Here is a 22,232-nt window from a genome sequence, read left to right on the forward strand (position 1 = left end):
CCCTGAGCGCGGACTCACCTGCATCGCTCATTGATACGTCACCCATCACGCTCCTCGCTCATAGGTTCTTTGCGCAGAGCGGACGTAAACGAAATTCAGGCGCTCAGACCGCGCGGTCACCCATGGGGTTCTTTTCGGGCGCGGACGAGGTGAAGGAGCCTGCGCTCATTGGTCCGTCACCCATCCTCGCCACGCGTGACGTCACGCGCCTAGCTCTGAGCGCGCGTCGCGCCTGACGTCACCCGCCTCGCTCGCTCATGGGTTACGGAGCGCGGACTCAACGACACATCGGCTCCGCCCCAATAAGACACGTTCGGCCCCTTTCCTACTACTAACGAACGAATGACTGCCAACACCCACCATGGAATTAAGACATCACATTAAGGAGCAAGATGTTAGGTTAACATCCACGGCACCCGCTGAGAGATAAATCAGAGTGTGAAAATCCTCAGTTGAAAAAATCAAAAGTCTTGCAGTTTTCCTTTGGTGTCCTGGGGTCATGAAAAAGACCCCTGCCGTGTGCCCTTTTGAATTTACCAGTGATCTTTAAACTTGAATCAATAGTTAACTCTTCACACAACCACGATAGAATGCCCTTAAATGTTACCAAAACATAACGTTTAGGTCTTCTATGGTGTTTCTGTTTGCAAAGAAATTGCTGATGCAGACCTTCTCACTCCTGTAGCTCACCCCTCTCCCAATCCAGATATGGCTAAAATGTCATTTTTCGTCAAAAAACCTGCCACTATGTTTGAGAACGATAGCTTGAATTAGTTAAGGAAGTATTCCTAAAAGTAAACACTCCGTTCCTTAGTTGGTTTTGGGGGGGGGGGGGGGGGTCAAATAGCGCTGTTATTGTATGACTGGTGGCAATATATGACTTAGCACATTGAACAATAGGTACGTTTATTAAAAGGAGCATAAACCATACAAAACTACCTATCTGCGAGGGCTATCGTACCAAAACATGAGCTAAAGACATGTACCAACTTAAAAATAGCATGGAGATTTGGTCACCCTGCGCGGTACTAATGTAAAATTTTGGGTCTTAGCTCATGGACTAAATGTTTAAGGAATAGGAAATGTATTCACTAATAGGCTGAATAACAATTCTGTAGTAATTTAGTATAAAAAACAAGTTCATATGACCCAAGACAAGGTAATAATATTTTTAAAGCCATACTACAGCGTAAAGTCAGGAACGACTCAAAGCATATATGATATATTTATTTATTTGATTGGTGTTTTACACGATACTCAAAAATATTTCATTTATGCGATGGTGGCCAGCATTATGGTGGGAAAAAACCGGGAAGAGCCCGAGGGACACCAACAACCATCTGGAGGTTGCTGGCAGACGTTTCCGCGTAAGGCCGGATGAAGAGGAAGCCACCATGAGCGATTGCGCGGCGCTGACACGCTTTCCACCTATGGCACATCTCGGCAAGAGACCCCCAGGATGTCGAACACGATAACCGTGATGACCATTTCCACATCACAGGTTTGGCCAACCATGACAACATTGCTGGCCCCCTCTACACAAGGGATCACAGTGCTGGCCCTCGACAAAAAGAGAGCACAGTGCTGGGCCTCTACACAAGGGATATCACAGGTTTGGCCACATGTGATTACAGTGATATCCCTTCTCTGCCACCATTATAAGCTCGTTGAATACTTAATAGTCACTTGTGCCAAGACAAACTGCCTCAGCGTCAGAAGTCACAATAATACATGGGGGTGGGGGGTGGGGAGGAAATGCAGTGTATATTTAGTTGCAATCTTCCATGTAACTTTATATAATTGTTTAGGCATATCCCATAACATGCCAGTGTCAGTGATATATTAACAGTGATATAAATTTTCAATATTTCACTCGTTATTTAAATAACCCGAAATTTTGATTGGTCACATGAACTTTCATTTACAAGCTTATCCAATGAAGAAGTACAACTTTATACCGGACTACTTCTGTTGTTTGTTGCCATGAAAAAAAGCAAGGCTAGCGATCATTTACAACACGTCACAGCGGTTCCTTGTTACCAAACGCTTAAGTTTGGGCGGATACTGGATAGGCATAAAATTTATCTTCATGAGATGTGAAAATAGCAAAAGTTGGTGAAAGGGAATGAAGCGCTTGACGCCGTACGCCTAAAACAAAGCAATATTCACAAACACAGGTTCAACCGTCATCGACAGCAGCATGCCTCGGTATCAGATTTTCGCGAAATTAAACACCTACAAACTTACCTTCTGTTATATTTCGTTCAGTATGATTTTTGAAATATCACCCAGATTTAAGTCAATTTTGGAGATAAATATTTCGACAAATGAGTCATCGTCATATGAATATTAAGGACGACGTTAACCCTCAAACATTTATTCAATAAATGAGCAGTGAGGCTATGAACGCTGATATTTTTGAGAAAAAAAAAATAAGGCTTGTCATCTTATCGCACACTAATGGACTGTTATGTTTTCTGTTCACAGAAATCACAGATTTCCTCATTTTTTTAGTGAAATGTTTGCGCCACGTACCACTACAAAATACCCCGTACTGTTAGCGGTGTAGTGGTAAGTGGAGCACGTGAAATGTGTGATACGGTCCCAACCGTATCAAAATAAATGATGGGATGAATAGTATATTCAATTCGTGACCGATTATATCCAATTTATTAAACTCGTGGCGTAATGAAACTTATTGATATAATGGTCACGAATTGTATATCCTCTATATACACAATGAATCTAATGGAAAAATAAAAGATTTCATCTGATGATGTTTATTACCTAGTGATGTTATTAGATATTACATTTGTATGTACAGCCTGATGTATCACAAAGTAATCAGCAAAATATGCAGGAAAATCAAGAATGTATATTTCATGACAGTTCATTTACCACATACAAGTCCTCCTACATGGATTTCCCTGTGAATTGATTCAGAAGCGTGCTCACCGACTACCTGACTGCATACCAGTGCAGCGTGCAGTAAATATAAGATTATCTTTACTCCAACTACACCTGCAAAAGATTCATTTATTTATTTTGATTGGTGTTTTGTGCGGTATTCAAGAATATTTCACTTCCATGGCAGCGGCCAGCATTATGGTGGGGGGAAACCCAAGACTATCCGCAGATTGGCCTTCAAAACATGGCGTTAATACTTTTCTTCAACATGTGTCATAAAGTTGTGCAAAGCTAAATACATCTTAGACATGAAAATACACATGCAAATAATTTAACGTTTATTTTGTATCCCCAAAAGACAAACAATGCATTCCAAAGCATTCTTGACTCTTTCGTCACATTCACTTCCCAGATATGTATACATTTGTGTTGTATATGAAATGTACATTGTAATCCTTGTCATAGTAGAAGAAATTCATATCTGTCAGCATGCCCTTTAGTGTACATGGAGTAAATTTGGCTGAGTACTCCACTAGTGAATACTTACACCTGTAGGTGGCATAGAAGCAGAGTTCTTCGTTCACTGATGTTTAATGAAATACATTTATATTTACTATTAAAAGAACATTTCACATTTATGAGAGTAGGAAAAATGCAAATCTAACAGAAAAAATCGGATAGGCCAGTAGGGAAATTTATTTTCTTTATCCTGGCTAGTGAAAAGATTTTAAAGAATTTTAAAGAAATTAACACTGAAAGAAAAAAGAAAAAAAAAGAAGAAATTCTACCAAAGGCCAGCTAAAAACATCAAAATATGACCCTGTTTTGGACAGTCGGTTGAGTTGCCCTCGATGAAAATATTTTTAATGATGACCTAATATACAAATGTATTGCTGGAGGAATTTCAGCAGACTAAAGATGAAACCATATATCCCCCTTCATCACGAACATGTAGACATCCAGAACATATTTCCTGGTACACACATGCAACCCATCTGAGCCTGCCTAACCTGGCATCTCACAGGTCTAGAAAACAGAAATCATACTTGTTGAGAAACCTGAAATTCATCCTACTCCCACCATATGAACAAATCAACTTTTACTGGCTACAAATCAGCTGGTACTGGGAACAAATCATTACATACTGGCAACAAACTAGCTGCCATTAACAAACTAACTTGCACCAGTGAATTTAACTCATACCAATAAATTAAATAATTTACATGCACTCTTATCCAACAGACCTAACCCCTCTATTCTCCCACTACGTCACTAACACCAACTCATAAGAAGCACAAAGTTCAGGTGACCTAGGGAATGTGTTTGCTGAGCTTCCTATTGCAACTCAAAAAAATGTTTCTTACTTTTTCTTCTTTGAAAGGGAAAAGTAACAAAATTTGAAGCACAATATATGACCTAGATATTAACTCTTGTAAGAAAAAAATGCTCCAGAAATGAACTAAAATTTCTGTCATCTACCTCTTAGGTATAGCCTGTCACCCTGACCTGGTCTCCGTTTTTGTTCTAATTTTGATCACTAGAAGGAAGTCAGGCAGGTATATGTAGTCAGTCAAGATTTAAAGCTTCCTTATCAATCCCTCCTATAAGTAATAAGGTCATAAACAGACAAAACTGTGATTCCTAGACAAAACTGTGATTCCTACCCAAACTGTGATTCCTAGACAAAACTGTGATTCCTACCCAAACTGTGATTCCTAGACAAAACTGTGATTCCTACCCAAACTGTGATTACTTTCACTTGTGGGCAAGGCCCTCATTTTAACATAGCCAAATTGCTAACAAACACTGTTCCAAAAGTATCACTATTGCTCAAGTGATCAGCCATTTCAGCTGATCCAAGAACACATTGTCCATTTGCTTTTACAGAAATTAATATATGTGTTCATTGCCACACTGTAGTTCATGGACAGAGTTTACACAAATCGGAGTACACATACCAAATACAGCTGGCCAGATTTTCACCCAACCTTTCCCAAGACATCAAAATGTTGTACTGCACAAACACTTTGTCACACCTGGGATAGATCACACACGTTCATCTCACTGGGAAAAATGTTCATCCAAAGTTCCATCCACTTGAGTCTGCTTTGCTCCTCGACAAAGTTTCTTCCAGAACTCCCTCCAGGTATCATTACGTACACGCATGTCTCACTGCTATCTCCCTCAGGTTGTCACAGTGTACACCTCACATACTGACTGTAGCAAGAGAACCACAGGTATGTTCATCTCTCCAGGTGCTTGTCTCACTGCTATCTCCCTCAGCTTGTCACAGTGTACACTACACATACTGACTGTAGCAAGACAACCACAGGTATGTTCATCTCTCCAGGTGCTTGTCTCACTGCTATCTCCCTCAGGTTGTCACGGTGTACACTACACATCCTGACTGTAGCAAGACAACCACAGGTATGTTCATCTCTCCAGGTGCTTGTCTCACTGCTATCTCCCTCAGGTTGTCACAGTGTACACTACACATCCTGACTGTAGCAAGACAACCACAGGTATGTTCATCTCTCCAGGTGCTGTTCACTGGTATCTCCGTCATGTTGTCATAGTTTACACTACACATACTGACTGTAGCAAGACAACCACGGGTATGTTCATCTCTCTGGGTGGTTGTCTCACTGGTATCTCCCTCAGTTTGTCACAGTATACACTACACATCCTAACTGTAGCAAGACAACCACAGGTATGTTCATCTCTCTGGGTGCTTGCCTCACTGGTATCTCCCTCAGGTTGTCACAGTATACACTACACATCCTAACTGTAGCAAGACAACCACAGGTATGTTCATCTCTCTGGGTGCTTGCCTCACTGGTATCTCCCTCTGGTTGTCACAGTATACACTACACATCCTAACTGTAGCAAGACAACCACAGGTATGTTCATCTCTCCAGCTGCTGTTCCCTGGTATCTCCGTCATGTTGTCATACTGTACACTAGACACATTGACTGTAGCAATACAACCACACATATGTTCATCTCTGGTTCTTGCTTCATTCGGATCACTGCATATTGACTGTAGGCAGACCACCACAGGTATGTTCAGAATGCAGAAAAGTGAGTTATCCCAGCAAATAAACGCTTCGAACATACCATGAACACATTATGAACACACCATGAGTACAGAAGATCACATCACTCGGCGATGTATCTATCTCCGCCAATAAAAGAAATATTTCTGGCACCCGTTTCTGATATTTTATACATGGGGTCAAAAACACGCACTCCATCATTTACTGCATATTGTTGTGAACTAAAGTTGAAGATCAAACCTAAGATGATATTAAGCGCTGACATGTCGTAATGATGGCACCCTGAGTAGCGGAAAAATGGGCGCCTTCTGTAGTTACACCCAGTGTTCTGAGCCCCAGTGGGGTTGATACAGTCTTCAGTCAGTGCACACTTTACCCAGGGTAACATGAGTTCCTTGTGGATGTGCGGTGTGTTGAACACAATTATATGGTTCAATTCCACAGCATGGTGGAAGTAATATTTATCTGGCTCAGTCTTGAAGTACTCAAACATTTTAGGATGCGTTACAGCTGATGTAGGGTTGCTGATCACCCAGCCTGCCAACCCTACATCCTGGGCCTGAGTCAAAGACTGATTTAGCTGATCTGATATGAAATACATGTGAGAGTCCACCCAGATCACTGACCCAAACTCCCTCAGAGCAGTCTGTTGGGAACAGAGAGAACAGAGTTACATTTATCTACTATTTCATAGCTGGATAACAACATACTCAAGTTTTTTTTCATATATATGTATCATTTTTCAATTGCACATGCACAATGGCACTCATTGGGGGAGGAAACTGGATTAAGCCTTCAACTTCATGTGAGTCAATGACAAACTTTCCTTATTGGTGAAAGACAAGTAGTCCTTAACAAACATTAGACACCTCAAACAACCACATGACTGTCGTTAATCATTTATTGTTACAAAAGCCCCACAAGCAGTGAAATGAACCCACACCTGTTGTGTCCTATCATATGAAAGCTATGTGTCTTTAACCACTAAACCACAGTTCATCCAAACGATCTGCTTTGTTGTTATGAAATTTCATTTTCTTTTTAATTAATTTTTTTCATTTGATTCATTTATTCCTCTCTCAAGAATTCAAGATTTATGGACTTGCCCTAACTCTTCAACCTTTACAACCACCACTGCGACCAATATTTTGAAATATTCTGAGAGAACTATAGGGTGACAAGAAATAATTTGTTCAGTTTCCTAAAGCTTGCATCTTTAGTGACACTCATAATTCATTTTTGATTTCATTTTTACAATAATTGTATGCATAAATTTCACTGAGAAAAGTGGTTTTAGCGGACGAAAAAGTTGTGTGCATGAAGGAAATATGGTCAAGGCTTTGTGCTGTCCACTGAAGCAGTTTTCATTACACTCACCTCTGTGGTCAAGGGTTCGTGCTCTAAACTGAAGCAGTCTACACTATACTAACCTCAGTGGTCAAGCCTTTGTGCTCTCCACTGAAGCAGTTTACACTACACTGACCTCTGTGGTCAAGGCTTTGTGCTCTCCACTGAAGAAGTTTACATTACACTCACCTCTGTGGTCAAGGTTTTGTGCTCTCCACTGAAGAAGTTTACATTACTCTGAGCTCAGTGGTCAAGGCTTTGTGCTCTCCACTGAAGCAGTTTACATTACTCTGACCTCTGTGGTCAAGGCTTTGTGCTCTCCACTGAAGAAGTTTACATTACTCTGACCTCTGTGGTCAAGGCTTTGTGCTCTCCACTGAAGAAGTTTACATTACACTCACCTCTGTGGTCAAGGCTTTGTGCTCTCCACTGAAGTAGTCGGCACTACACTGACCTCAGTGGTCAAGGCTTTGTGCTCTTCACTGAAGAAGTTTACATTACACTGACCTCAGTGGTCAAGGCTTTGTGCTCTCCACTGAAGCAGTTTACATTACTCTGAGCTCAGTGGTCAAGACTTTGTGCTCTCCACTGAAGCAGTCTACATTACTCTGACCTCAGTGGTCAAGGCTTTGTGCTCTCCACTGAAGAAGTTTACGTTACTCTGACCTCTGTGGTCAAGGCTTTGTGCTCTCCACTGAAGAAGTTTTCATTACACTCACCTCTGGGGTGAAGGCTTTGTGCTCTCCACTGAAGTAGTCGGCACTACACTGACCTCAGTGGTCAAGGCTTTGTGCTCTCAAGTGAAGCAGTCTGCATTACTCTGACCTCAGTGTCAAGGGTTTGTGCTCTCCACTGAAGCAGTCTATACTGTTGTGACCTCAGTGGTCAACAGTTTGTGGATCAGACCACTGGAAGCCATCCTCTGTGCCCTAGCTCAGTGACCTCACATTCACAGCAGACTACTTTTATTCCACCTGAACATGTCTTTTACATGCAAAAATGAGAAAGTAGTTAATTAGTATGCAGTCAATAATATCACAGTAACTTACCTGTATGCACAAGGGCCGGTATGCTTTCATATATTTATACTCTACATGAGAGGGAAATTTGGAAAAGTCCAGTTTTTTCACAATACACGATGTGGATGAATTACAATGACTTCGCAACTGAAAACAAGAAAAATGAAAATGTATATAATCAAATTACATTTAATTTCATTTAATGTGCCTTACATCATTATAAATGTCTCAAACTTTCAAAGCTCTAATAAAATGATACATGTACACATATGTAGGGTTCATTTTTCACCTACATGCATTCCACTTCTTAGCTTAACAGGGGTATTTTCCAACATTTTTACTCACAGATGTACATACATCTTATCATTTACAACACTGAAACTTTCTCAAGACCCCCCAACAATGCAGTATATTATAATTACTCAAGTTCATATACTGTAAACCTTGTAATTACCAAAGAAAGGTCGCTGTAGTCAAGTCCAAGGTCAAAGAAGAGGACAAGTTTAGAAGGCAAAAATCTGTGAGCTGTCTTCAGCAGATGAATAGCTTGGGTTATCTCCCCTGAAGCAATACTGCTACTGATCACAGGTAGCTGCTCATCAGTGGCCCTGAACACTTTGTTGGGAAAAAGCACAGGATTTTTTGTGAATCCTAAAAGGTGAAGGTAGACCTGGAAATACAAATGCAGGAATGCATGTTTATTTGTAATACCTGGAAATATACTGCATTTATAAATCAAATTGTTAAAGTTTACATGTACTAGGCTGTACAAATTCTGAAGAATTTTCTTTCCGAGTACATCCGCCATGTAGGGGGATATGGTACATCATAGTAATACCTCTGCATCTAGAGGAAGGAACCAGCAAAATAAAGACCTCTATATCACAGGAACAGTCCTTGCCTTGATCATATCAGGCATAAAAATGATCTCTTCAAAATCAATCCTTACAACGTACTCTTAATATTTAGTAGTAGTTATACACCACTACTGCATATAACTATATAAAGTCAAATCCAAAAGAAATGAAAAAACAAACCCCAAAACTAAGCATAGAATGAAATAGTTTCTCTTTCTATATGTTATACTATCAATATCGTTCACAATATTAGTTGACTCCGTAGCAGCTTTAATTCTGAATTTTCTGATAGTTTTAATATAAAAATATGAAACTGTTCATCTTCCTTGTATCATGATGTTCATTTTTACATTTATAATCACAAAATGTCCACTGTTTGATCCTAATGTCATTTCACCACTAAGATTACACTCTATGAAGATACAGTGAGCTGTGTATTTGAGTGCTGATCACCTCACCTGGTCAACCTCAACCTCCTGAGCCTTCTTGAGATTGGGGCGTAAATTTTTCAGGTTGGATATTTTTTTGTGAGCATCTGAGACGATGGTATGCAAATCTGGAGCTGGACTAACTACCAGCCACACTGCCACCAGTGACACAAACACCAACAGCAGAGCAGCGTAAAAATTCTTTGTTTTCATTTGTTCCCACATGTGCGCCCCAACCGATGTCATTACCAGGACTGGCATCTCAGTGTGAAATGAAAACCACCATTTTCAGACTGGCAGCACCTTTAGCCATGGAAGCATGTTCCTTGTTTCAGCTAAATCTGCAAAATATAAATGCTTTCTTTTTAGATTTGCTTATTTCATTTTACCCTGCACCATACACAGCCATTTTTATGGGCACAGGAAATTGGAGCAGCTGGGAAGTAAAACAAACAACATGTGATCAACCACTGGTAGAATTTCCTGGATATGGCATTTGGTCTCTAGACAACTTCATTAAGACCACAAAATGGAGCAATGTTGACACTTTCTTGCCACCACAGCCCAGACTAAGGGAAAAAAATTCCCTGTTCAAGAATGGACTGAACACTCATCTCAGGAAGCAGATCTTGGATGGAGTGGACATTTTAGCCTGAGGAACCCTGGTATCCGAGCACTCATGCATTCAAGAACATTAAGGCGTTGACACATTTCCAAAACTTTTTGAAACTACATGTTGCTTCACACTGACATCTTGTAGTGACATGTTTTGTAAGGACTAACCCTACAACTCTCGTCACTTTCATTCCAAATAAAGGATATACACAAAGTAGGACAGGAACAATTGCCTGGCCTGTTGTTGTTTGAGCAGTACTGTTTACTTATGTTGCAAAATGTTGATTTTAATGACCAGCAAATTTCGATGGCATAGGTGACAGTGTTACAAAATGACAGTTGAAATGCCTTGAGAGCGTCTTGTGTTTGAAAGATGATGAGAGTTAATTCAACATATGGACATTCACTTTTTCAATCTCCACTGTTACTTTTTCTGGTTAATTTATTTAGATTTTTTTTTTTTTTTTTTTGGTTGAACATCTTTGGGTTAAAACAAATTCCTCCTTCTAACCTTTTAAAATGCAAAGCACTATGACTAGAGCAGGTCAAGGCATTAAAAACTAAGGTAATATGTAGCCATGGATGAGGGTGTTCGTTTTTTTGTTTTTTTTTTGGACTGGTGCTTGCAAGGTCATGACTTGCTCCAATTCTACTCTGTAGGAAACTTAGTAAGGTTTCGGAAAACAGTTGATTACTAACTTCCCCATCCCGTCCAATTACTCCTTTACAATGCTTAGGGTCGTAGCTGTCGATCATCCCACAGGTAAAGATCTATCCATATTTCATCAAGTTCATTGTCTGTTGACCTGAAGTTCCAAATTGGCTACTGTCTTATGTCTGTTAGCATGTTGGATATGTGGTCATCCTGGCTCCTGGACCTCGTGACTGAAAATGGGAAGAATGTGTTGTTCAGCACCCCGGATGATGTATATAAAAAATCTTGGCAGTTTCCGTAAAATATGTGACGTCAAAATATTCCTTATGTGATGATAAATCAGGCTGATATGACATTGAGTTAGGCAACTATGTTGGAATGACGCCATGCACGTTTGAAAGTAAGACGTCATTTGCAGCTATACGTCAGTGAAGGTGAGGTCAAATGATATGCACGATGTCACACCAGGCAAAACTGGAAATGACACAAAACTGTTGTTTCCGTGTTATCCTCCCAAACTAGTAACAGCAACTGTAATACAATGCGTTTTTCACAATATAAAAAAGTAAGTCTATCTGTCTTCATCCTTATCATTTAACTTTGCTTTTAAGATGAACAAGTCTGGACACTAAAGTAGCTCTTTAAATAAATATGTAAGGATATTTAATTTCTGGATGATCAATTACTCAAGATTTTATTAAGTCTGGTAGTCTGGGTTAGTCACCAAATCTTTTCCCGAACGTTTAATGCTAAATACCCTCCAGGGGTGAATGGTAGCAAGCCATGTGAGTGCCACTTCAAATATGAAAACACAGTCATTCAGGGATAGTTGATATGGCACCGCAGCTCTTGGCGAAGTACTCAGTTTGCACCTATGAGCAACATGATTTATGTAAATACCATTGTGATATGATTAAAAATAGTAAGCAAACATACGGTCTGACTGTCATATATCATCAGTAATGAGGCTTTCCTGGCCTAGGTGGTTAGTGTTCCAGCGTGGCACAATGACCCAAGAGCATCTCACAACTGAAACCGTTGTGAGTTCAAGTCCAGCCCATGCTGGTTTCCTCTACAGACATGGGGAACGTCTGCCAGCAACCTGCGGATAACCCTGAGTTGATCCCGCGCTCTGTTCGGTTTCCTCCCACTCTAATGATGGCCGCTGTCGTATAAGTGAATTATTTTTGAGTACGGCGTAAAACACCGATCAAATGAATAAATAAATATCATCAGGAATTCGAAAGCTGACGCTGCTATCAAGTGGTAAAGTAGCGGCATTCACTGAAGAACCATTTTTTTCACAATGAGCACCTGAGAAGGGGCTTACTGACTAACAAAAAGGAGAAACCTTTGACATTAGGCCATGTTGTTGTTGTAATATATTCTCATATAATTAATAGGTCGACACACCATCTCCGTGTTTCCCTATGTCCGTCCCTGAAGGCGGTACGTCCCTTAAAACGATGATATTAACCCGAGGTTTGTGAAACTGTTGATAATTCAAGAGCTCATGGTCATCGACGATGCAGAGGAAGTCTCTGAACACAGATAGCAACACAAACATGATGAACAAAATCACATTCTTTACCTTTCACTCCCTAACTGGCACGCTGTTCGCCCATGGGTGACGTCACTGCTCGTCGCAAATATAAACTTCCGGTGGAAAAGCACGTGCAAGTCTGATGCTGTCTGCATGAGCCTTTTTTTGTGAAACGCAGCTGTACTAGTTATATCCGTCAACTAACACTGCTTGTGAATTGCAGGCTGTCGTTCCAGTAATCGCCGGGCGATTCGAAAGAGATCGGATTTGTCATGTGGCAGTGTATATTTTGATAGGAGGTTTGAAGGATCGTCTGCTTTAGTGAAAATTTTGGCGTTGCCAGGCCGTTCACTGCATACCGTACTTAAGGCTTAACAAGAAAACACGCCTGGAGTGGAGAAACAAAAAAACATGTGAGCAAAACAAAAGTTTAAAGTCATATGAAAATGTTAAGCCGAAAAGTAACCAAAAACCCGTGAAGATATACAGGGCAATCTGTCCAGGGTTATCCTGAATAAGTACAATATTCTTTATGTGGGTCGAAGTTGTAGGATAACTGCAAGGGTTGTGTCAGACAGAGCTTATCTTGCTTCAAGATCTCTCATGCTAAACTATACTGAACATTACATATATTTCCTGTGTGTTGTTCTAAGAGGGTACTCTTGTATGCTGACAGCTTGCAGTGGTTCCATTCAAAACTAATCCTGAACCATCATTCAGTATAAGTGAGTTAAAACACCATTAAATAAAATATTGTGTATTGCTCATTTTGGTAATATTGCATGGTAAGATAATAGGATTTTAAGGGATCAAATTTATAAGTACATAACAACCCAGTAGGCTACTAACTTTGGCAGTACATATGTACAAATTTGGACAATACAGATAAACTCATTCAGTTCAGTTTTAAGGGGAGATAAGTTTTCATTGGGAGTGAATTATCCCCCTTTATCAGGCAAAATCAGCACACCTACGCAAATACCGTGCACAAAACATAAGACTAAACAATTCAATGAGTGTATTTAACTAATTTTGATATTTACAATTTAAACCATATAGATAGACTTGGGTAGCATATTGGATAGTTATATTCACCGTGTCATAAAATGCTAGTTTCTGAATACTTTTTTTTCTTTTTTTTTCATAATTGGCAATCTTTTGTGGGTTTTGCTTCCTTGAACAGATCAAAATGTCTAGTACTGTTAATACAATTTCAGTGTGCTCCTGCATGCATGGCTTTGCAATGAGGCAGCACTATGCATATGTTGGCACTGAGAAAGGGCTGTGATATACATGTAAGGTATAGTATTTGTATATATTTACGTACATTATTCTTTTTTTAAATTTTTTTACAACTTTTTATATATGTATACCAGAATATTTTTATTCTTTTATTTTAATAATTCAAGTCCAATTTATGCTTGTTTGGTGTAGTACTTTTGTTCTGTGATTTTTGTACAGTGTAAAAGTTTTTATTGTAGGCTGTGATTGTTTCAGTTACCATTTATCAGGTGTGTCATGCCTCATTTAAACGAGGACATGATATTTGGGACTCCTCCAGAACCACATTTTAACCACAAGTCATTGTCACTGTCAGCCCCTCTCCTGGAGGAGTGGCTGACAGTCTTGTCAGAAGAGAATTGTCGGAGAGTCAGCTCAGCAGATCCCAGACAAGTGAGTGTTGTGTTTGATGTTGACTGAATGGATATGAACTTTGCTTTTGTACAAGCCTCTGCAGCGGTATAGCCACAACAGGAACCCAACCCGTCAGTGACTTATCTTTACACATTACTTTTTATTTTATTTTTTCCACTGTATGTGTAATCATTCAACTTATAGGTCTATTACAAAAAAAAAGGCAAGGAAAATTTTAAAATCTTTTACTTTGATGAGAATTTGTAGCAATTATAGCCCATAAAGCATTAACCATCTCCCACCAACTTATTTTCCATTAGGAAAAGCCTTATTCTCTTGTCCATGAAGAAATGCGTTGAGATTGTCTTAGCCGCCATTTGAGTGTAATTCATGTCTGTGTCATACACCAAAAATGCCCACAGGCTTTTTCTAACTTTCTTTAAAGAATCTCACCTCCTTGAGAAATAATTTTCAATCTCAGCAGAGTTTGTTCAGTGTAACTAAATCTTTTACTCATACATGTACCTACCTGCCCTGATGGTTCATTTGTTAGAACGTCCACTTCGGGGGCAGCAGATCCAGGTTCAATCTTGGGTCAGGTCACCTGAGACCTTAAAACAGGAAGTTGCAGCTTTCTCGGTTGGCATTCAGCGTTAATGGGATAGTGCAACGAATGGTTGACCTGTACCATTATAATGGGTGGGTCATCTTACTTGCCTTCATTGAGTGATCTCATTGAAGCAGCACTAGATAAAAGAGTGGTGGATATCCGTCCTGCAACAAAGAGGTACAATACAGTACATGCACTTTAAAGACTCCTTCGTCGTCATATGACTCAATAATTGTTAAGTTCAAGGTTAAACCCTAAGCACTAACCCACTCCTACATGTAGCTGCTTAAATGATTGTTTAAATTATGGTTAATGAAGCTCTTTATTTGGGCATTCTTAATGGAAACAAAGAGCAATGTATATAAGTAAAGTATTGGTATGTATGTTTTTAGATTATACCACATCTACCCATCACATCATTCTACAGTGGTGGTCAGTTTATAGGTGAGGAGTGAAACATGCATGGGGTTAGCCTCTGCATATTGCCAGATACTCAAAACCTTCCTGACTAAAAGCTACAGCCAGTCTAGTGAGAGATGGATTTTGGCCTAAGACATCACTGATCCAACAGGGGCTGAAAATGCTGAAATGTGAAATCTGAAACAGACTTCAGTGGTGTCAAATGTAATTATGCTGGTTTCCACAGACAAGGTTATCCAAATTGAATGGGAAGCTATCTGTTGTAAACCAAACCAAACAAAAGCCATGGATTAAGAAGTTGCTTGTTTGGGATATAAACGCACTGTTTCATTAAAGGATACTTGGAACGCTTTGGTTTTATTTCTTAATATGCAGATTATCATGTGTAATAACATGTAACAGTACACACAAATTTTTCAACTTTTACTGTGGGCGGTAAAAATGGCTTCAAAGTAAAGTTTTCATAAGGCCCCAGCAGTCAGTCCGGAAATTAAGTAGTTTGCAGTGGTGACATCAACGATGATCCCTGTTTAAAAAGAACTTTGTGGGAGAAAGACTGAACGGGCCTGGCCAAATGGGCCACCCGATTCAGCCAGGCTGAACAGGCTGAATGGGGGCAGGCGTACGGTTGCAGAGAGGGTGCTAAGCTGGCCCAAAGAAGCCATACTGTGCTCATGTCACCTTGCCCACACTGTAGCGACATGGTTCACTGGGCTCGGGGTACTTTGGGGGTGTTCACTCAGTCCTAAGCACGATCAACTATGACGTAATTTCTGAAAAAAAACAATCATTGAGGGAAAATATGCATAATATAGAGGGGTAATTAACAGGTATAAAAGTACCCACAACATGAAAACAGAAATACCAGTGCATAATTTTCTTCATTTGGCATATAAAAATAGTCTTTGTTTTATAGTTCCTTTTCATGTATGCTGTAAGGATTAAATATTAGGTTTTTAGTGGAGTTCCTAAAAAATCTCTACAATAAGATTCACGTGTTGAACTAGTTACCATAGAACCTATTTTTCAGAAGAGAAAAGTATACTGACCTACCTACCCAAAATTCACAAACTGATCGTGTTATCCAAACAAACAGTTATCTAATTTTGGCTCAGACATTGCATTGTTGTTGGTTTACTTGTTCATGAGTCTGACTTGATATGATTTCAGCTTTTGTTCAGGAAAGGCCATGCATCTGAGGTCATATTCTTGGTGTGTGATAAACTACGTCTTAGAAATGATGCAAAGTACATAGCTGTGGAGCTGTTTAACAGGTATATGTACTACACAGATTTTACTGTCTTATTTTCAATAATTTGAAATGGAATGTCTAACCAAGCAGATGCTTTTCTGAGCGATTGAAATAGTGTAAACCTTAATTTTCTCTCAAGAGAAAAACAGATTCAGACTCGAATTGGAGCTTTTCAGTCTCTTGCCAATGTTGAATCATGTCAACTATCACTGTAGCAAGGGGTAGTTTATTGAAGTAGACTTTTTATTCTAATAATTAGAGTTTTTACACCAGAAATGGAACATCATGGATGCAATATGTCAGACAACTCCCTTGTCACGTAAGTCTTTGCGTTAATGACCACTGTCACACATTTAATCAGCCTGGAAGAAAGATACTGGCTGCTTTGTGTAAACAAGATGTAAGTGAAGTCCATAATCTTCAGAATTTGCTGAAGGTTAAGTATGGAGTGGATGTACAGGCCTGAATATTGCTCTTCCACTTTGCAGCATGGCAGATATTATGCTTGTAAGACCACTATTTCATAACTGGTTTAATTTACACATAATTTCAGAGGACATAAAATACCAAAATTGGCATGATGAAATGAGCTTCCCTATGGAGTACAGTAATCTTTATAGTGGTGCCAGAATTAAACCCAATCTTCTTAATTCCGCAACCATGACGCCCACATAGGCCTTTGAGGGCTAGCAAGGCCTGTCAGCAGGGAAGCAACAGCTATTAATTTTACTGAAGGTCAGAATGTTTTTACATAAAGGTGAAGTGTCAGGATTACCTTCACTGATAAAAGTGACATCTCACTGGCCCAGTTAGACATCACTTTTGTTGTTACACACTGAGACGCCATGACGTCAGTAAAGAAACAATTTCTTTTATAATGTTCCCATGCGAGCTCCACAGGATGAAGTTTAGTTGACTGTAATATTCCTACGTCACACAACAAGACACAGCGTCATATAAGAAGTTTTGTATGACGTCACGCTATATGCACAAGTCTGTGAAGGCCTACGGCTTAAAAACATTGCTTAAAACTTGTTCAAATGCACAAAATCATGATATTGTCAAAGTATAGATAATAAATAGAGTATAGCAAGGCTGAGTATCATAAATATTTTTCTCATGAAAGTTGAAATGATAACTCACGTCTCGTGGGTAATCATTTTAACCTATCGCTCAAAAACTGGTTCTGAGGTGACAATTTTTATTATTTGTAATTTTATATTCTACTTGATGTATTAAATCAATTTTATGTACCAGGATTGTTTTCACATATTGGTCACACATCTCATCCATGACTCATGTATTTAATTAGGATGTCATTGACTGTACACAGTACCACTGGCCAGCATGTTACTGTGGCTATAAGCTCATTGTGATGTTAACCAGGTTATCAGAAACATCTATTCTGTCTTGGTTTAACTAATATTCTATGATTTCTGCTACAATGTGGAGAGAAAAAAGTCCATCAGTCAAAGTAACTCATCAATTCTCCTGCTTCAGAAACATGATCAACACTGTTTTAAAATGTTTTTAATATGATTTACATGCACAATACCATAGGATTTAGGTTGTGTGATGTAAAGTGTGTAGTGTTCACCCAGACGGTTATTGAGTGGAAAGCCATCTAGACGACAAACATATTGAATTGAAAAAAAGTAATTGTGCACATTGCACATCAGTGACATTTGATTTTTAGTTCTTAATCAACAGTGTTTGTTGACAGGTTTATGATTCAGCATGTTAAGGATCTGTACAAGCATGTATGTGAGTCATCCAGCAGAACAAAGAGGAAGGATTGGTTGGGCATCATGGAACGAGTTCAAAACCAGCTCATCTTGCGGATTCTGTCCTGCTGTCAGCTTGCCAGTAAACTCTCCTCACATTACAGGGTGGGCACATGTATGTGGCTTAATTGAGCTGTCAAAGGTAGTGAAAATCCAAGCCAAAGAAATAAACACCCATCTAAGGAATCAGCAGAATTTCTCTTTCATGTGGTTTTATGTTAGGAGGTTTAAGTTCTGACATTTCTTTTTTTTGTAAAATGTGGATTTTTTTAGCCAACTCCCATACATTTGACTCTTTAAGAAATTGATTAGCTGCATATAATTATCCAAAACTAAAACATATGCCTGTATGGTACATCCTTATTGTATCATGGTTTATCCCAGTTTAATATGTGCATTGAAAATTAAATTATATCATATTGACCATAATAATCACTGCTTTGAACATGATCTATAAGTATATCTTCACCTGTGATAACTGATTGAAGGTTGTTACCGTGGCAAGAGTGCAGAGATTCCTTGCAGGCAACGGGCAGCGGTACACGAGTGAAAGTCTTCTCAAGTCAGAGCTGCGGGTGTTGAAAACACTGGACTTTAAAGTGAACGTCATGTCACCTCTCACGTACCTCGAGTGCTTGTTGGAAATCATAGGTATGATCCTAAAAACTAAGTACTCCGAGTGTATCATGCCCTCAAAGTTGATTTTCTCTTCTCAGTCATATTTTGCAACAGGTTAGTGAAGGAGGCAGTGATATGAATGATGCTTTTCAGAGATGAAAGTTTTCTGGGTTTATCCAGATTTCAGAATTTTTTTTACTAAATAAAAGTCTAATTTCCTGAGAAATTAATAGAAGTTCACTAAATTTTAAAAATAATTTAGTAATTTCCTGATTTTTAACAATTCTCTGCTTTTATTTTGCCGGTAGTCCTGTCTCAAAAAAAAAAAAATGGAGTGAGAGGGTTACATGCAGGGCCTTGGGGGAGATTCAAAATTTCTCTATATTTTGGTGGAGAATAAATTAAATGATATAATTTGTGGTTAACAAAGGGCAGGGAAAATATACTGTTCATACCCTGGCAAATTGCATTTCTCCTAAAGCATGTTACTGTATGTGATTAATGTCAAACTCTGCTGTTACATGAAAGCCTTCAGAAAGACGACAAGAAATTTAAACAGTATATCACATACCTGTAAATGTAGTGTGCTGCATTTTGTAGATGTTTGATACCATGTTTTAGAAATTTCACTTAAAGGTTGGCAGTCATAGTGGTAATCTTGAAATTATGTGAGTCTTTACATGCTTTATGCTCAGACTAAGAGATGATTACATGTTTATCGTAGCATGATCATGAAAGAAGTTGAAAAAGTATGAAATCACCTCAAGCAAGGGCAACTGTAATGCCCAGTGTTAGGGATCTCTTTGTTTTCTGGTCTAATCAATGGGGTTGTGTCCCCTTGACTGTAGCTGTTTTCCCAATTCCGAGAATTATTCCCCCTGCACCATGTGCCACTATATTTGATAATGATGATCCTTTGCTTTAACCAGCAGTTAGTCAGTCTTTTTGTTACTGAGGATTTATGTTTTACTTGGCCCTTGTGCAGTTCATTTAAGTTACTTGAGTACTGTATTAGAATGTTACTTTTAGAGGTACAGGTATGATTGTTATACAGGTATTTGGGTTAGTCTAACGTTGATTCACAGAATACTTGCCCATGTGTTTCAAGATACATGTAGAAAGCAAATTAAATTAGTTACTAAACAGCTGAATATTAGTTTAGCACAATCAAGCATATAGATAGCATTGAGTCTGTATTTATTTTTTTATTTGATTGGTGTTTTACGCCGTACTCAAGAATATTTCACTTATACGACGGCAGCCAGTATTATGGTGGGAGGAAACCGGGCACAGCCCGGGGGAAACTCGCGACCATCTGCAGGTGGCTGGCAGACCTTCCCACGTACGACCGGAGAGGAAGCCAGCATGAGCTGGACTTGAACTCACAGTGACCGCATTGGTGAGAGACTCCTGGGTCATTACGCTGCGCTAGCGCGCTAACCGACTGAGCATTCAGTCTGTAGGATTTGTTCCAAAGTACATTCTCTTCATGCATTTTTACTGTTTTAAGCATTCTTATTGTGCAAATTTATACATGCATTCATGTTATGAATGTTGTGAGATCATCCAATAGTGATACAGTTAGTTACATGATTATCATACCACTTCTTCTTGTAAACCCTTGCCCTTTTCTCTTTCACTGGTTAAATCAAAATCATTTGTATCAAACAAATATAATAGACATATCATTTTTGTAGGTATTCATTTATTATTTTTTTGTTTCTCTTTCTGCTGCATAGGTCACAATGAACCAGGGACAGAGGTGAAAGTGTATCATGGTGTGAGTGTTAAACTGCTGGACCTGGTGTACATGAAGCATGAAGAGATCTTCAACAGGCTATATCAGACAGCCACTCATCACTCCAGCATCTCTCCAGCAGATAGGTAATAAGTGCATCTCTACTAGCACTACTGCACTCTTAAAAGCATGTATAAAGCATGAATGGTTTAACTTTTTTTATTTACAATCTTTGTTATTGAAAGTTTTACCAAAAATCAGGTTTATAGATTAGGAATCTATTTAAGGCCCCACACAACCTCAGTGACACACAACCCTCAATTCATCAAAGTGATTGTCAGATGAAGTTCAAAATTACATTTAAATAAAGTGATACGTGTGCATCACAGCATACAGGAATCTCTCTTCATATTTTACTACTGTTATTGTGTGTTCATTTACCCTGTTCTTGCTAAAACCATGCATACATCATTTAGATATTCATGTAGACCAATACTTTACACAATAAGCAGTTTTTGAGTTACGACAACAGTGTGACATTCCAGTGAAAACTGATACACAGCAGCATGGAATAGCTACTTGCCTATCTATATGATTAGTTTTCTATCCTCCGTATACATGTAACACGTACCACATGTTAAAATTAGCAGATTGGCTCTACCGACCGACTAGGTGACATCTCGTAGCAATGTATCCATCTCTAAGCGTGTGTATTGAGTTTCCTGCTTGGTGACATTTTGTGGAAATTACATCACAAGATTTAAATGATAGTCTTTTCATTGGCATTGTTGCTGGCAGTTGTAGCCATATGTGTAGTTTCCACAGGCATTCAGCCATGAATGGAGAAGTCTTGATTTTAAGGCTGTATGTACATGTATAAGCCTTAATTATCTATCATTGATTAACCAGCATTTCATGCTTTTATCCTGTAACAGCATCTCATAATAATGCTTCAGTGTTACCATGTAACAGTAATACCGAATTTTGTGAGGTGAGGCTGAGCCGAGTGAAGAGAGGTCTATACCCGTTGTATGCGTGAGATACGGTAAATATGGCCTCGAACTTCCAGTTTTTATAATAGCAACCATGTTGAAAGAATTATGAGAAAAAATAGCAAGAAAATGTCATTCGCACCAAAATCCAAAAATTGTCAGCTCTATGGCCGGTTTCATTAAGCATGTTTAGTGCTAAGAAGCCTTTAACACAGTCCAGTTTATATCTCTTTAACATACGTTGTTGTGGTATTTAAGGGCAAACTTAGCAAAGTGAGCTTCATGAAACCGTCCACAGTAATCAGCGATCAGCTCAGTCTGTATACTAGCTGCAATGGAATTTCAGTCTCACATGTCTTGAGTTGAAAGTAAATTGATGTTTTTGGAATGGTAAATTTTACTAGACATTTTACTCAGTATTTATTAGCCACAAACTAACTGCTTTATTCATTTATTTTGTGGTTAAGGTAAAGACAGTAAACACCATAACTTACTTCTCATCCCCCTGGCAGCCGTAGGACAAAAAAAGAAAAAAAAAATGGTACAAAAATTGAATTGTTCAGTTACTTTTACTTTGTGGTGTTGTTAATGACCTTAGATTTCATTAGCAATGTATGTTAACTACCCTAAATGACCATAAATTTTGCCCATGACTAACTTGCCAGTTTCTCCTGATTCTGAGAGTTGTTTTGATTTTAGAAAGGTTTTTTGAGGTTTGCTTTCAACATGAGATGATATTTTAATGGAAAATTATAA

General features: G+C 38.9%; 2 protein-coding genes across 8 annotated transcripts in view; one reads left to right on the forward strand and one right to left on the reverse strand.

Moving 5' to 3' along the window:
- Positions 1–2,776: 2,776 nt before the first annotated feature.
- Positions 2,777–12,382, reverse strand: LOC135474858 (uncharacterized). Of its 5 annotated transcripts, none has more exons than XM_064754487.1 (6): positions 12,362–12,382; positions 10,929–11,114; positions 9,645–9,955; positions 8,784–8,999; positions 8,360–8,476; positions 2,777–6,609 (listed from the first exon to the last, which is right to left on the reverse strand). In XM_064754487.1, exons 3-6 carry the CDS (start codon positions 9,873–9,875, stop codon positions 6,067–6,069), a joined length of 1,107 nt encoding a protein of 368 aa, XP_064610557.1. In that variant the 5' UTR covers positions 9,876–9,955; positions 10,929–11,114; positions 12,362–12,382; the 3' UTR covers positions 2,777–6,066. The 5 variants fall into 5 exon arrangements, with proteins under 5 accessions (XP_064610557.1, XP_064610558.1, XP_064610555.1 ...); XM_064754488.1 differs by lacking the exon at positions 12,362–12,382 and adding an exon at positions 12,236–12,251; XM_064754485.1 differs by lacking the exon at positions 12,362–12,382 and adding an exon at positions 11,821–12,092.
- Positions 12,383–12,570: 188 nt separating this feature from the next.
- LOC135474798 (cyclin N-terminal domain-containing protein 1-like) overlaps positions 12,571–22,232 on the forward strand; it is a 33,360-nt gene continuing 23,698 nt past the window's right edge. Inside the window, exons 1-7 of one of the 3 annotated variants that reach the window (XM_064754395.1) lie at positions 12,571–12,840; positions 13,645–13,727; positions 13,925–14,101; positions 16,263–16,366; positions 18,068–18,233; positions 18,617–18,779; positions 20,486–20,630. In XM_064754395.1, coding sequence (XP_064610465.1) covers positions 13,946–14,101; positions 16,263–16,366; positions 18,068–18,233; positions 18,617–18,779; positions 20,486–20,630 — 734 coding nt within the window. In that variant the 5' untranslated portion in view covers positions 12,571–12,840; positions 13,645–13,727; positions 13,925–13,945. The remainder of the gene's footprint in view (positions 12,841–13,644; positions 13,728–13,924; positions 14,102–16,262; positions 16,367–18,067; positions 18,234–18,616; positions 18,780–20,485; positions 20,631–22,232) is intronic. The other 2 variants (XM_064754394.1, XM_064754396.1) reach the window with 2 other exon arrangements.

This window comes from Liolophura sinensis, chromosome 9, assembly GCF_032854445.1.
Source record: "Liolophura sinensis isolate JHLJ2023 chromosome 9, CUHK_Ljap_v2, whole genome shotgun sequence".
Classification (NCBI taxonomy): domain Eukaryota; kingdom Metazoa; phylum Mollusca; class Polyplacophora; order Chitonida; family Chitonidae; genus Liolophura; species Liolophura sinensis.